Source organism: Anas platyrhynchos, chromosome 2, assembly GCF_047663525.1.
Source record: "Anas platyrhynchos isolate ZD024472 breed Pekin duck chromosome 2, IASCAAS_PekinDuck_T2T, whole genome shotgun sequence".
Taxonomy (NCBI): domain Eukaryota; kingdom Metazoa; phylum Chordata; class Aves; order Anseriformes; family Anatidae; genus Anas; species Anas platyrhynchos.
The window spans coordinates 137,568,888-137,584,355 of record NC_092588.1 but is presented as its reverse complement, the minus strand read 5'-3'; the positions used below and the strand labels follow the sequence as shown (position 1 = coordinate 137,584,355).

The 15,468-nt window shown below is 38.8% G+C and overlaps 1 protein-coding gene across 6 annotated transcripts in view; it reads left to right on the top strand.

The window, feature by feature from the left end:
• Positions 1–15,468, top strand: part of FAM171A1 (family with sequence similarity 171 member A1) — an 87,291-nt gene that overhangs the window by 56,225 nt on the left and 15,598 nt on the right. For all 6 annotated transcript variants that reach the window (XM_038174716.2, XM_072033672.1, XM_038174714.2 and 3 more), the window contains 2 exons: positions 4,524–4,682; positions 9,629–9,805. In XM_038174716.2, coding sequence (XP_038030644.2) covers positions 4,524–4,682; positions 9,629–9,805 — 336 coding nt within the window. The remainder of the gene's footprint in view (positions 1–4,523; positions 4,683–9,628; positions 9,806–15,468) is intronic.

The window sequence follows — 15,468 nt, the reverse complement described above, 5'->3', positions numbered from 1 at the left end:
TTAATTCCTCTGGACCGCTTAGCAGACTGCCTGCAAGCCCACATACTACAGTGAAACCCACTGTATTAGAAGAATAAAATCTAGATTCCCTTTTCATAAGGCAAAACAGAAGTAAAAGAAGCTGTAGTATCAGTCCAATGAATATGCTGTATTTTCTGAACTGCACAGCAGAAAATCAACATGTTCATCTAGCAGGGATCTGACCTAACTTAGCCCAGCTGATCTGATATGCTGAGGTAAGTCTGCTAACAAAAGAACAGAACTTCCTAAAGATACCTCAGTGAGACAAAACAAAGGGTCATCCTTCCTGTGAGCACTCTGTACATAAACTCTGTCCTATTCACATCCATTATGAATACCATCATTTTAAACTCTAGCAGATAATAATAAACAGGGGAATAGTACCTTCAATAATACTGCAAGATAACCTTGTTTTATCCGAGGGAATATAATTCAATTATGCCTTCCTAACATCTTTTTTTATGGTTAGAAACCATCCAGACACAATAGGCTTTTCATTAATGAGAGCACTAGATAGGACTGAAGCTGGAAAAGCACTAAACAAATTACATAGCTGATGGAACGCTCAGAAGGAGCTAGAGAACAACACAGCTGTGGTACATAAATTCTGCAGCTTGAGAGCTGACATTAGATAATAGGGTAAATTAGATGGACAGCGGACTGTGTTAAATCACAAGGGATTCCATAGGACAAAACACGAAACACTGTTTACCAACAGTATTCTTCTAACATTACAGAGTAAATACTCATATTCTTATGCAAATGTGCTACTATTACACAATTTGCTTAAAATAAAAATATTCGTTTTTTTTTTTACAGCTTCCTTTCTTAAAAAAAAATAAAAATAAACAGGGACACTTAAGGGCCAGGGAGACATGTAACAGCCAATGAGACTCTTAAATATTTTCTGTGTAATCTTGCTCCCTGGGTGAGTTGATCAAGGGTGTTCCAATATATTAGAATAAAGTAACTGATTCTGCTGGTATAGCAGAGAAAGAAAATGAAGAAAAAAAATGTTACCCAGAGTATTCTAAGAGTTTGAATTTGAACTCTCATTCTTGCACAGTAAAAACTATTTTATGGGACCAACCCACGGTCCTTTTCTTGGGAATTGTCCTGTGATGAAACCTAAATGAAAGACAGCCTAGACATTGTACCAGTGTTTGAATGGAACTTCTCTAATCATGATCCAAAATCCTTGTGACCTAGTTTTTCTCTGTTACTTCTCCAATTTATTTCCTAGTTACTTCAAGCTGCTGCAGAATAGTTGATCAGGAGTTACCTTAATGCAAAAACGAGAGCAAAACAGAACTTATTATACTAGGCACAGACTGGGAACACTGGTGTTTGAGGCGCCAATCAAAGGAAAAGAAAGGCATGTCTAGTACAGTAAGTTACCAGTTGCTTTTGAATAATTAAGCAAGCAAGCAACTTCTTATGCAATTGAGAAGTTTGTCTGAGTTGATGCAGCCAACTTCATGTTCATGATAGCGTTACATCCATTGCTGCATCCTGTCAGTAACTGAGATAGAGCTTGCCAGCTCAGCCCCTAGGTCATTTAAGTTATTTAATACCAGCACAGTGATGAGCTGAACTTCTGCATTCAGTGCATGGGAACTGTATCAGTACCCTTTGTCTTTCTTTGCCATACAGGCAATCAGAGCATGAACTGATTATATTTCAGATGTTACTTCACATAGATTGAAGCTAAACTGTTGGTGTGGTGCCACGTGTCACACATTCCTTGTGGCAGGAGATGCCTTACAGGAACTCCTTGAGAAGTGCACTGGCAAATGGAAAATGACAGCATTCAAATCACAGTTGGTATGCTGACAAGAGGATGCCTAAAGACGATAAGATTGGTGCTAAAAGCCCTTTCCCTTATGGCACTCACCAAAATGGAGAGAGCTCACGTGCCAATTTTATAGTAAAGTGTATTGGTTTTAATTTTGTTTTTATAAGTTAATTCCCATGAGCATCCCCAGTGGGGAGAAAGGGACGTTCCTGGACAGAGAGGGAGGACAGCTTGTGGCAGCACAGCTTGAGGGGAAAGCAGCATTACTGACGTAAAGAAAACCCTACCTGGAAACGCGGTCTTCACTGGGTGTGCATTCACTTTAATGCCCAAATTTCCAAGCACATCCTAATGATTTAAGCATCTGAGAGGTGAATGATTCTCTTCCTGTTTTAAGAGAGAGGAAGAGCAAGATGCAAAGGATGAGTAGCTTCCCTGAGGTCCTGGACTTGACCTCTTAAAAGGAAACCGGGTTCCTTGGGGCATTTCAATATCAAGGAGTTTGTTAATCTAGGATGTGAATTAAGTAGTTATTCTGTACCAATTATTTGTATTTATATGCACAGGCTAGCTACAAAGGAAGCTGTTCCTCAGTAGCTTCCGCCTTAAAATTTGCATACAAATTTATTCCTGTGCAGGTTTCCTGTCAGTTTTGGGACTTAGCCATGGGAACATTTTGCGTTGTCTGTAGGGTTCAAAAAATTGAGGTTTTGTTTTTGAGTTTTTCTCCCTTTGTATTTATGATTTGGCAGCTCATGGCTCTCTCAGTGCTACTAAATAATCCTTTTTTAATAGAAAACTCCAGAACCGACCCATAAATTGTTGTGGTAATGGATTCAACAACAGTTATTTATTGTTAATTCTTAATTACTTGGATCTTCAGAAATACAATGCCAATTCTTGGCAACTTGAATAATTCATCTTAATCAGATATTTAGTCAGCAGAAAATCCTACATTTTTACATTGAACTGATAGTGATAATCTTAATACTATTTTTATTGTTGTGGTTTTTGCTGTTTTGTTACTGTGGATGCTTATCCATATGGGACATATGAACCCACAGCAGTGCAGTCAGAGATCTGTGAGTGTTTGAACAGATGTGCCCCTGAGGAGCAGCAAACGATTACAATATTGTAAAGCACTAGGGAGATAAGTCTTTCCCAAGTTCATTTCAGTCAATTTATTTAGTCTTTTATATTGTTTTCCATTTACACCTAGAAATTGGCTGAGAGAGATTTCTTCCCATTTCACAGGTGTGTTGTTTAATGACTATCTTAAACATTTAAGAATACTGCTAGTCTTGAGATCCTGCTGTAAATACCTTAAAGTTTAAGGAATTTAAGGGGGAAAAAACAAACAAACAGCTTATTCTTGCAGAATTACTAAAGAAATGACAGCTAAACAATGATCAGCTCTTTGAATAAACTTGCCTGCCTATTTGACAATTTTTGTTGGCCAACACAAAGCTTGTTCTGTTTTCTCATAGCTAGAACTCCTGCTAGAAGGTAATTCAAGAAAAGATGCCAGCCTCCTGGTTAATGACATTGGCAGTTGTAACATTTAAGAGTTGAATCAAGCTCTTTAATCTTTATCTCAGTGAAATGACACACAACCTGAAGCTGCTGCTTTTTTTAGGAAAAGAAGCAAAACTGTTTTGAGTTGTCATCCTTGAACCACGTAGTCAAATACAAATTAAGGAAAGAACTGCTTGCCTCTTGATTTTAAGCTGTGGGGGGAGTGTGCAATGAGTATTCAACAAGAGCTCTGGGGAACACAATAGATTCTGATTTAAAAATTAATTTGCATGTAGCACACAAACTTGCAGATGGAGTCTTGCTGTGTGTTGCTAAACAGTATTAATGGTGAGCATCCATTGAAAAAGACTATTGACTCTGTAATCCAGGATTTAAATGAGAAATGAAATAGCACATGATACAGTCTTAAATCATGTTACAGTAAGACCCTTCAATTAACAGCTAGTGATCCTGAAAAAAATGCTAAAACTATACAAGACAGAGGAAAAAAGAGAAATTACATGCCAAATAATCTGGTTCTGTTTAGATATGTACTTTGCATGGGAAAGTATGGAAACTGTTTTCACCCGAGCTTTGTCAAGTGAATCTTTTTATCCAGTGGTTTAAATAAAAAGTGACTATTATATCAGCAGTAGAGACAGTTATCATGGCGAAAGCTATGATAACTTTATGAAAAATACAGTGTGGAAAGTACCCGAGTTAATTGGGACTAGAATTGGTAGTTTCTTAGAATAACACTTTAGAGTGCAAACAATTTAAATTTCTATATCAAAAGAAACAAAATGTAAACAAAAAAATGATGAACAGGATACTTCCCTGAGCTTTCAGATGCGATACCTCTGAATTTGATTTTAATTTCAGTGACATTCATTGAAAGAAGCATGTAATTAAATTTGAAGTGATCCTGGCAAATAATGTAGTCAGAAAAGATTCTGACATTAGATGCTTGAACAATTTTCCTCAGTAATGCTTCTAGAAAAACAATAGCAATTGCAAAACAAATGTAGAACTACTGTTTTTCGTCCATGTGCTCAGTAGCCTTCTGATGTCTCTGTCCTTCTCAAGCTATTTTAATTTGTAATGAAAACAACTGTACATATGCTTCCATAACTGTGAACTCCTAAATATTCTGCCCACTTCGGATATAAAGACGCTTTTAATTTTTTTTTAGGTGCACGGACTCAGCCACAAGTTCACTTTCAGAGAAGATCTGTGAAATTACCAGAGAATACTAGCTACAGTGATTTGACAGCATATCTAACTGCAGCCAGTTCACCCTGGGAAGTGGACAGTTTCCCTTATTTGCAGGGATTAGATGGAAATGGAACAGGTAACCCACCACTTCCGTTTTGCTCTATTTTCAAATCGGTCAAGGTACCAACTCTTGACTGTATCAACGTCAAGATTCTGTTACAACAGAATTTAGATAACATTATATATTCAACTGCCCTATCAAAATTCTGTTCTAATGAGCAGTTTTCACTTGGCAGAATTCTTATGGTATTGACATCAGCTGGTTCTCCTGCTGATAATCGTAGTTAAAGGAATCAGTCCTCAAATCAATGCAGAGAGCAACGTCCCTCCTAAATGGGACCACTGAATAGCAAAGATGAAGACTTGGCCTTAGAAGAACAGAAAAGTTTCTTATACCTGTAGTGTTAAACTAAGTCTCCAAATAATGTCATTTTGCATGTGCACATACAAAAACAGAGATCAATGTGAAGGGGCAAAAGAGAATTTAAATTGAGAATGCAATAAAGTTTCTTGTTGCTTTTTTATCTAAAAATATGTATATCAAGGATTAAATACTCTGTTGTATTAAATCTAGCTTCAGCAGAAGCAAAATTCAGCAAAATTCTTCTTGCACCAAAGGGAAAACACAGGCAGTGTTAAATTCAAAGCCATAATGCATTTTATGACTACAACTGCCTGTTATTCTTTTTCCACTTCTCATTGAGTCTGAAATAATTGTTGTTATGTAGGCTAGAGAAAAATAGATGAATTGGACACAGAAAGCTTGAAATGCTTAAAATGTTGCAAAAAGAACAACATGTTCTCTGTGTCTGTATTGGGTTAGAAAGAAAGCAGTGGACTTGCAGTGCAGCAAAAGAGATTGAGATTAGTGATTAGGAAAACCTGCTGTGGTGTAGGTCATTCAAGCTATAGAATCAGTTGCTTGAGGGTGTTGGACTGAATTAGAAAATCACCTGTCAGGATGGCAGAGGCAGAGCTGCTTTGAAGCAGGCTAAATAACCCCTTGAGGTCCCTCCTTGCTGTTTCTCAGGATACATTTACTTGTGATGTTTTGATCTAGGTGACTTTGAATGCTAGGTCATGCGAGTAAAGGGTATGTGACTGAGCTTCCTAGTTCTTCCTTGGGATGGGGGGAACAGGAACTAGCAAAATAAACTTCCCTTTCCCTTTGTACATATCTGAATATCTCCTTTTTTATTACAATTAGAAATGTGTCATCTACCTTACTTCAACTCTTCTGTCTGCTTCAGTGAATACATCTCATCCTATCCCTTCATCTGTCGTTTCCCTACTCTCATCTTCAACCTTCAGTTTCCTCTCTCTGTTTATACTCAAACACAGTCTAATATCTTTTATCTCCTTCTAAAATGAAGGGACATACCTATCACATTCGTCCCTCTGTATACTTCCTAATCTCCTTTATTTTTATCTCTAAACCCACTAAACAAATTGTTGACAATGTGTGGGGAATTCCTCTCTCCCAGTGCTTTTCTCAGTGCTCTGCAAACCAGCTTCCCACACTTGCATTTATTTAGTGGCATTTTGGCAAGGCCTGTTTTCACATGATCACCACTCACAGGAACTACACAAGTAGGACATCATCTTCCTCCTGTTTTACCTCCTGGCCTCCTACGAAACAGATGAATGCACCCTTGGTTTTTTAGTCTTCTGTATGCTAGCATGCACAGACTATGAAAGGATCTTTTCTGTTTGAGCATGTTGTCCTGGATCTGACCTTTGTTAACCTTCAATTAAAAGTGTGTGCCAAAAGAGCAAAATGATCTGTAAAGAAATGAGTTCTAAGAGACTGAGAAGAGTCTTGTCTTCTGAATATTGTAGTATCTGGTACAGTAGAATATAAACTATGAATACATTATATTCATATATGCATAATGGTATAGGGGAAATGCATTCTATTTTTAGTAGAAGTTTCTCCTGCTGTGGAAACATTAAACTTCAAAATCTTAACCTTGGATTGACTTCATTTTCTTCAGCTCTGAGTGACTTGATGAAGATTTCACCTGAAAAACTTCTGAAGGAATAAAAAATGACACCAGCACCTGGGAATTAAAAAGAAAAGAATAAAAATATGTATAAATTTTAGAATTCTTAAGCAACTTTGCTGCCTCTCCACCCACCTACTACTCTACTGGTCTTTCACAGAGTATTAGTAGGTCTGTGGACTTCAAGAGAGGTCCTCCCATTTGTTTAAATCATCTCAGTTCTCTGGCTCACTTTTATCCAGTGACTTCGCGGTTACTTTAACTAAAACATGTTCTCTATGAATTCAACAGTTTTTGTTTAGTTTTATAAGATCCTAAGTGGATGTTGAAGTAGTAATGTGGGCCAGTGGAGATTCATTGCATGAATCAGCATGTTCCAAACATAAAAGTTCAAACAATTTTGCTGCAAGTCGTGATAAGCCTGTATAGTGTTAGCTTATTGTTTGTATTAGTCACCACTTGGAAAGCAGTAGGATGGTTTCACAAAATATCCTTTTAACCAATCTAAACAAAACTTTCCATTGTTTGCAGGGATGGACCAAGCTGTCTAATAATCATTACTCCTGCTGTTTTTTGTAGGCTGTTTCCTTTTCATAAAGAGTCAAGTCTAAGTCACAGTGGATTTTCCTCTGATTTTTTTTTTTAGAGCTCTTTACAGGTCACCAGATGTCAAAAATGGAAATAAATAAATGAAAGCTGACATTTATTGAAGTCCATTCCCATTTAATCTGTGCATGTGCTTATCAGTTGTATAGCATGTGAGGGTTTCATAAGCATTGATTTTAATTTACCTTCACAACTGAAAGGAGACAAACATATCTTTTTAACGAGCGTTTACATACTGTACAAGATGGCAAACTGAAGGACTTTTTATTCTTCTTGCTAGAGATCAGTAGATCTCAGAAAGTTCTTTGTCTTCTAATCTAACTTCAGCCCAGTATTGAGCAAAGCGTCAGTGCTCCTAAAGTAAAAAAATGTGAGCAGTGTTTCATCCTTAGGATGCTTCTTTTGGGGCTAGATAATGCATTTTTTGCAGACATTGAAAGCAGATAAGATTTATCAAGACAGGAATGAAAGCAAAATTCAAAAACTTCAATATGTAAAAATAAGTAAAATATAATTTAATTGTAGATATTGATCTAAATGTTTCTAAAATCCAAAGTTGCACTTTTTGTCATTAGGAATTTGGATGTGCCAGAAAGGGATCAGGTCGTGGTGCTTAGCAAGAGGAACTGATTTCTCTGATACCAGCAGGAGAAGCCTAGTGGCCCAAATCCAGTGACTTGGGGCCAGGCATCAATCAGACAGAAGTTACAGGTACATGGGAGAGGCAGGGGACCGAGTGATCATGAATAAAACAACTTTCCCCACCAGTTCCCTCCTCTCTTTCTGCTTCATATCCTAAAGCTGTAGGGGTGTGATACCATGCACCATTGGAGCCTGTAATATAAAGGCTTGGGTAGGCTGGCACCTTTCCCCTATTCCCTATTTGAATTCTTAAACCTTATTTTCTGTTTGTTTTTTGTTTGTTTGTTAGTTTTTCCTCTATGTTGCCTGTGTGGCTCTCTTACACGGCCATCTTCAGTGCTCCTGTTTTCTCAAAACTTTAATCCCTCTGCAGGACATGCCCCTGCCCCTCGGTTTGTGGCAGATCAAAGCCAACTGTGTGCCCTTGTGTGTGCTTTCATCCGTCCTTGGCCTGTCAGCTGGGGAACAGCAACGCTCCCCTTGAAATGTGGGAAAAATGTGCGTCAAAGTAGATGCTGTTGTAAACAAGCCACATGCAGAGTTCCTTGTGGTTATTTCGCATGTCTTCAGCTTGGCACCTCTTGCAAAATTCAAAGAATTTAAAGTTCTTGGGGGTTTTGAGGAGCTCTGTCTTTTTTTCCCCTGTGCCACCCCCACTCCTCCAGCCTTTTCCTGGTGGTGTCTTTACTTTGGTGAGCTGACTGCCCCTGAGAGGCACTGAGCTTCACAGAGGCCATTCCTTGACACTTACTCACTGCTAGGAGACATCATAAAGGTCTTAATGCTGTTGTCCAGCACTCCCTCTGCTGTCTTGAACAGATTTGCCCTAACGAAGACTGGCACCGAGATGCTATATATTCCAGAGGACTGCTTGTTGTGACTTGGTGTAGCTGATGGGCACAGCACTTGGGTGAAAAAGTGCTTTCACAGGCAGTTAGTGCAGATATCAGGCAACAGGATTACAGCAAGGGTGTAATCTCTCTCTGCCAACCAGGCACCCCAGCCAGGCTCCTTTTCTCGTGTGCAAAGATCAGCCCCGCAGCAAAATTAGCAGCTGCACAACCACCAAGGCCAGCACAAAGGAGAAGGCAGGGCAGTTGCTTGTAGCAGCAGTGTGGACCCAGGTGGGCTCAAGCCCCTTGCAAAACTTCCAGGTCCATGCCTTTGGTTTAGACTTTTGCAGGTATTGCTTTGAGCTCCAGATCTTCTTGGTTTTAAGCAGTACCTGAGGCTTTTTTCCTGAATACCTGAATGCATCTTCCTTATTTTTCTGCAATTGATTCATTTGGTTGACCTAGCTGAAGGGTTATAACATTTTTTTAAACCACATTGTTGTGAAGTAACACCCATTGGCATATAGTTTAAATATAAAGAATACTAATAATATTGCACAGATAAGATAATACTATAAATCAATTTAGCTTGGTTGATTTCAGGTGATGTTTCTTTTTGTTTGTTTTTGGTTTTTGTTTTTTTTTTAAACCCTGATTATGTCTGTGATACCCGTGTGTATTAGTTTAAAATGAATGAAGGTGCAAAAATATATACAGGAGAATTCACATTGTATTTTTCTTGTCTTTGCTATTTTTAACTTACTTAATTTTGGAAAATTCCAAAATATATACATCTTGGTGAATTTTGTAATGTAGGGCAGATTAATACTACCTTCCCTTGAGAAATGTCAGTCCAATGCTGTGGTGTTGAACCACCTGAGTGTCTCTTAAACTTCAGGAAAGTCTGTAGTCATAATATTCATTCATTCTCTTGGTAGGAAACAGCACTCGGTATGACCTCACCCCTGTCACTGCAGTCAGCGTTCACCTTCTCAACAGCGATGGGACTCCAATCCCAGTGAATGGCCCCATCTATGTAACAGTGCCTCTGCCAACAAACAGCAACTTGAAGCACAATGCACACGTTCCAGCGTGGAGGTTTGACCAAAAATTCGGTAGGTAACATTTAACTGTGCTTCCTTCGATGGCTTCATTTATCTGAAAATGATGTCTCACTGCACTTATTATGTTATATATTGAAGTTTTCACTGGAGTGTACAGAAATAGATTTTCTGTCTAAAAGGAGAGAAGACAGAGTTTTATTATTCAAGTAATATGTACTGTATATGTAAATATACTTGAGCAGTATGAGGTGCCACTTCCAGACAAAAATCTTTTGTAAATGTAATATTTTACAATTATTAAATATTTTACATAAAATGATTTTGAGAGGACTTGGTTTCAGCCAGAGACTGAGAAACAGACATAACGGCTGCAGCACTGAAGTGGAAGTCTGGAGAAATGGAAACTAGCCTTATCTCTGCCACCAGTCAGCTATTTGACCTTTGGTCCATCTCTTTTCTCTGTGGCTCAGTTTCCTGTCTGACAGATAGGAAACATAATACTGACTCCTTTTGTAAATCACTTTGAGGTTGACTAATACCATCAAGAAAGTACGTGTAGATGTTTAAAAAAAAAAGTCATGAAATATTTTGAAAGGACAAAAAGCCTAATTAACGCAATCTGTAAAATGTTCTCGTTTTTTTTACATTTAAGAATAACTTTTGCTGTAGTGAACGGGATTTCTTCAGAAATCTGTGTTACAGGATCTCTGTTTTTTTGATATAGGGGTTATTTTTGTTTAGGGTTTTGTGGGTTTTGGTTTGGTTGTGTTTGTTTGTTTTTTATTGATTTGTTTTGTTTTCATTGCTAGCTGGTATACCATGCTGGCCTTCTTTATACTTTCAAAGTGTAAAGAATTAAGGGAGAAGTCTTGTCCTGGTGATTCTACTTCAGTTATTCCATTGTCTTTTCTGAAGTATATACCAGATGGTTGCTAAAAAGAAGTCAAGGAAGAAGAATGGAAGGTGAGAAAAGCGGAGGCTGTGAGATAGAGAGAACGAAAAAGAAGCCAGAGATGCAGATCATTACAATCAGTGGAGCTTTGTCCCTGCAAGGCAAAAGTTTGAGCCAGTTTATGATCACATCCAGAAGCAGAACTAGCCTGAATCCACTCTGTTGGGGGAAGGGGTAAGAGAGAGGTGAGGGGGGAAATAGTGTTTTTGCTTCCTTCCTGCCTCTGTTTGCTGAAAAAGGCTTTTTTTTTTTTTTTTTCTTTTTTAAATAGCATTCCTGCTAAATCCTGTGTCAGGAATTAGATGTATTAGAGAGTACAGCAGTAGGATTTAATAAAGAGTAGGTTTGAACACAGTACAAAATTGAACAGTAGAAGAAGAGTGTGATGATGGATTCGGGGTTCCCCTTAGCTGGGGAAATGTTGGTTTTCTTGTGGTGCCCCTAACAGTAAGTTTTACTTACTTTCTGCCTGACACTGATTTTGATTTGTGATTCTAGAAAGTGTTTTGTTTTCCCTTGTTCAAGAAAAGGCTGGTAAGACTGGCTCACGTTTGCCTTCTCCACAAGAAGCAGTCCATCCCTAATCCTTCCTGTCAGCTGCGTTACAACCATAGCATGCCTCACTGCTAGATACTCACTGCTAGTAAAATGGCTCTGATTTTGATTACAGAGCTTTCTCATTTATGGCCAAATTTCCATGCCCCTTTGGTGAGGCCTCCAAAGCTCTCTTACAATGGAAGATGTGTTTTTACTGTTGCATATAAAAAGCTAGTTACACTGTTACTTGCAGTATATGTTAGTATAGATAAATATGGGCTCATTAATTAGTGGTGCAGCTTGAGGCTCCCAGTCTTGAGACAAGTTCAACCTTGTTTGCTTCATGACAAACTGCTGGAGTACTTGAGGTGTTGTGAGGAGAAGGCGTGAGGACTACTAAACAAAAAGCATTTTTTGTCAGGGCTCTTGACTTCACAAAGCCACGGAGAGGAAGGTATTGAAGATGCTATGCTTAGGCTCCAGCTCACACTTCAGCTGAAGTAAGCATCTTTCCATGCAGCCGAAGACATTGAACAAAGGCTCATTTAAGCCCCGATTGCAGCATGCCAGTTCTAGCAGAATTTTGGCCACATCCCAACCAATTTAAATTAGAGCAGCCTAATTTAATAAGTAGAGCAGCTACTCTATCTTTTGCGGGCTACATTAGCACCCTAAGGGCTGTCAACCTAGCCATATGTAGCGCGAACGCGGTGGTACCCTGTCATTCCCCGTGCCTGTTGTGCTTGGAGTCTGAAGGGAGGAGGATGGCTGATAACTGGGATGGCTCCATGCTGGAGAAATGTTTACCAGGCAAGTAAGTTGGTGTAACGTTTGCATTGCCGGATCTGTGCCTGCTCAGGATAGGCCCTCTAACCTCATTATTCTGATTTTGGCTTTCATTTCAGGAGCTGTTTTTTCAGTGTTAATTATGTTGTGGTCTCTCCTTAATAGATTTTCAGTGGCTTAAATTTTCACACTTGTATCTGAAAATTGAGTAAATGCCAGAGATGGAAAACTGTGAATGTATTACGAAGCAATAATGCAGTGCTTCTCTCTAGCGTATTTGCAGTACAGTGGGCGCTTGTTCATTCAAGCCATTGTTTTTGTTCAGAATCCATGTGGTTGTCATCATTACTGTAGGAAGTGTAATTTCTGCTCTAAAAAGCAGAAAAACTTTTTCACTTTTAGGGGAGGGAGTGGAGAAGGGACAGAAACACTAGAAATGTATTTCAGTTCTTAGAATCGCAAACGTTCTGCTGAGCTCATGATGTACTGATATAAACCCAGTGGCATCTGACTGGAAGTGCAGAGATTTTCATAGTTTCTACAGAAATTATGCGTATTTGCATATTACTGCAGCCAAAAATAATTAATGGCTTCTTAGGATGTTTACCATAAACAGTCTGTATTTTCATTGCCACAGTTTCTGTCTTTTCTCCAGGAAGAACTGGAGAGAGAAGGGGGAGAAGCAGCATAGTTTGCTTAAGGCTGAGGGTAGCTCCACTGACACTGATGAAACAGCCAGCCAGAAAAAGCAGGCTGACACCAAGATAAGACAATCTGCTGCATCTAGTTTATATTGTTACAAACGAGATGTTTCATTACAAAACAAACTTATTGCCTTGCCTGCATGGTGAACAAATTAAAGCACTAATACCTTTGTGAATAATTAATGAAATGAAGAGCATCTAACTATGCTCTGGAGAAGTTTTAGGACAAATGAATGCTTCCAACCTTGTTCTTGTGCTGGAGATACTCAGCCACCTTTCTCTGCAGCAATTCTTAGTGTTGGTAATAGGCACAGGTGCATTGATGTTGTGGAGACATACAGTAAAATGCAATTTCATCATTCTGCACTGTTGATATACCTGTATCTCTCTTGGATCTCATGCACCACTGGAAGAGTGCTTATATTTCAGTTTTGAACATAAGAGATATGGATTTTCATTTTTATAATCAGGATTGTTTAGTGATTCTTGTTTTGTTTTGTTTTTCCATTTTCTAAGTCCTGTCTTATTTCCCTCCAAACTCTGAAGTGGTTGAAAACTTTTCATTTTTTTCTTTATCCATAAGCAGATGTTTGGGATCATGACTTCCTCCTTGTGTGTTTGCCTTGATGTCAGTAGGATTTACAGCAATATACACCAAATTTCTGTCCCGGACTTCTTTCTAACCTTGTCCATTTCTGTCAGAAATGAATACTACACACTACACATCCCAGTTGAAATTTAACTTTTTACCTCCTGAATGTTTTCCTGCTCCCACCAGCTGGGCAAAATATCACGCCTATGAATAGTTAGATGTGTTCTCCTCAGCCATTTGAACATTGGAATGGTTTTTGCTTTATGCTAAGCTGTCCATTTTTCATTTGAATCAGTGAGCAAAACTGTAAGACCAGAACTCTTCATTTCAAGTTGTCATTTTCATCCCATGTGGTATGGAAGCATTACATTGCCTGTAGACTACTAGATCTATATCTAGATCTGTATGAATGACTTAAAAGTATTACTAAATACTGCAGATCACATAATATGGAAGTGAAGTTTATTCTTTAGTGACAGTACCGATGCATCTGAATCCCACCAAGGAACAGGAAAATATTTTCAACACTTCTCAACAGTGTATGGCAAAAGACTCTTGGAGTGAAGGAGATAAACCTCCTCCCTTTGTCTCTTCACTCCTTAAAATGTGTTCCCTTTTGTGCAATAACATACATGAAGTTCAGAGTACTATTTCTCTGTTCCTGCTCCTCCCCAAACACTTGGTGTACGTCGCTGACATGACCTTGTGGGGTTTAAATTGCTAGCTTCTTCACAGGGGAGGAGATTTTCCCCAGTGCCTGAAAGCTCAACCATGTATTAATGTAAAGTGATAGCAGAATATGGAGACAAGTATCTTGGGGAACTCTTTTTATAGCTTTATAAAGAGCAATATTTTATGTACTCTCACTGTGCTGTGTCAGTGCTTTCTGGCTGCATTTGATGCCATAATAGATATCTAAATACATTGGGATGTCTGATACTTTTTATTGGGTGACGTGCTGCCTCCACTGAAAAAATATCCATTGATTTTTGTGGAGTCAGAATGTCCTACGTGTTCCTTCTTCAGCAAAATGAAGATAATGTTTTCTGTGCTCGTAAGAAGTTGTGAGAATATACTTACATATAAAGACTGTGGGTACCTATTTAAACTTGACTGCAATATGGTTTAGTTGTATTTCGTGTAGATCAAGTTCATTTTATGTTCCTAGCGCTTACAGGAAGAGAGGAGCAGCTCCTGTCAGGACCTGTAGCAGGTTATGTCTGCCTGTCTAATAGTTCTAGATAAGGTGACTTGTAAAAGTCTCCAATTTGAACTTCCCATGTGGTAGCAATAATAATTCTCCCAAAGGAAACAACAACTTTTTCATAGTTTAAAAATAAAATGCATTCCTCTTTGTTGTGGATTCAGTTAACTTCTGATTGCCACCATATTCATGCACTGCACGATAGACATGAACTAAATTAACAAAAAAATAATGCAGTCCATGCTCTGAACTTAGGTCGGACGGACTGTGTTTGGACTACATACAGCTGCTTACGTGACCTGGGACTTCATGTGCTTCTCAGTGGGTTTTTCTGGGTTTGCTACGTGTGAGAGATGTGCATAACACTGTTACTGTAATTGGCTTTTGCATTGCCCCGAGTCCCAGCAAAAAATGCATTACTGTAATCAGCACAGTGAACATGTTCTCTGCCCCCAAAGCCTGGTTTTAATACAGGCAGCATAACCAGCTTTGCAGACTGCAGGGAGATGAAGCCTCCACAATGCTGATACAAGTTCCTTGACGATTTGAATTTCATTTCCATTCTGTGATTCTGTAATATGCGAGGGCACTGCTTTACTGCGAGGATGACAGAGCACTGGAACAGGTTGCCCAGAGAGGTTGTGGAGTTTCCTTCTCTGGGGATATTCAAAACCTGCCTGGATGCCATCGTGTGCAACGTGCTCGGAGTGATCCTGCTCGGCAGGGGGTTGGACCCGATGATCTTCACAGGTCTCTTCCAACCTCGCCATTCTGTGATTCTGTGACTTCCTTCCTATATTAACTGTCAAGGTTAGATTATTCTTAAAAACTAAATACACCGAGGAATACAGATTTTTAACTAACTGCTTTTAAAGAATTCCATATTTTGTGTGTTGCCATAGAAATGGCAGCTCCCAAACCCAGCTTTTTACCATATAC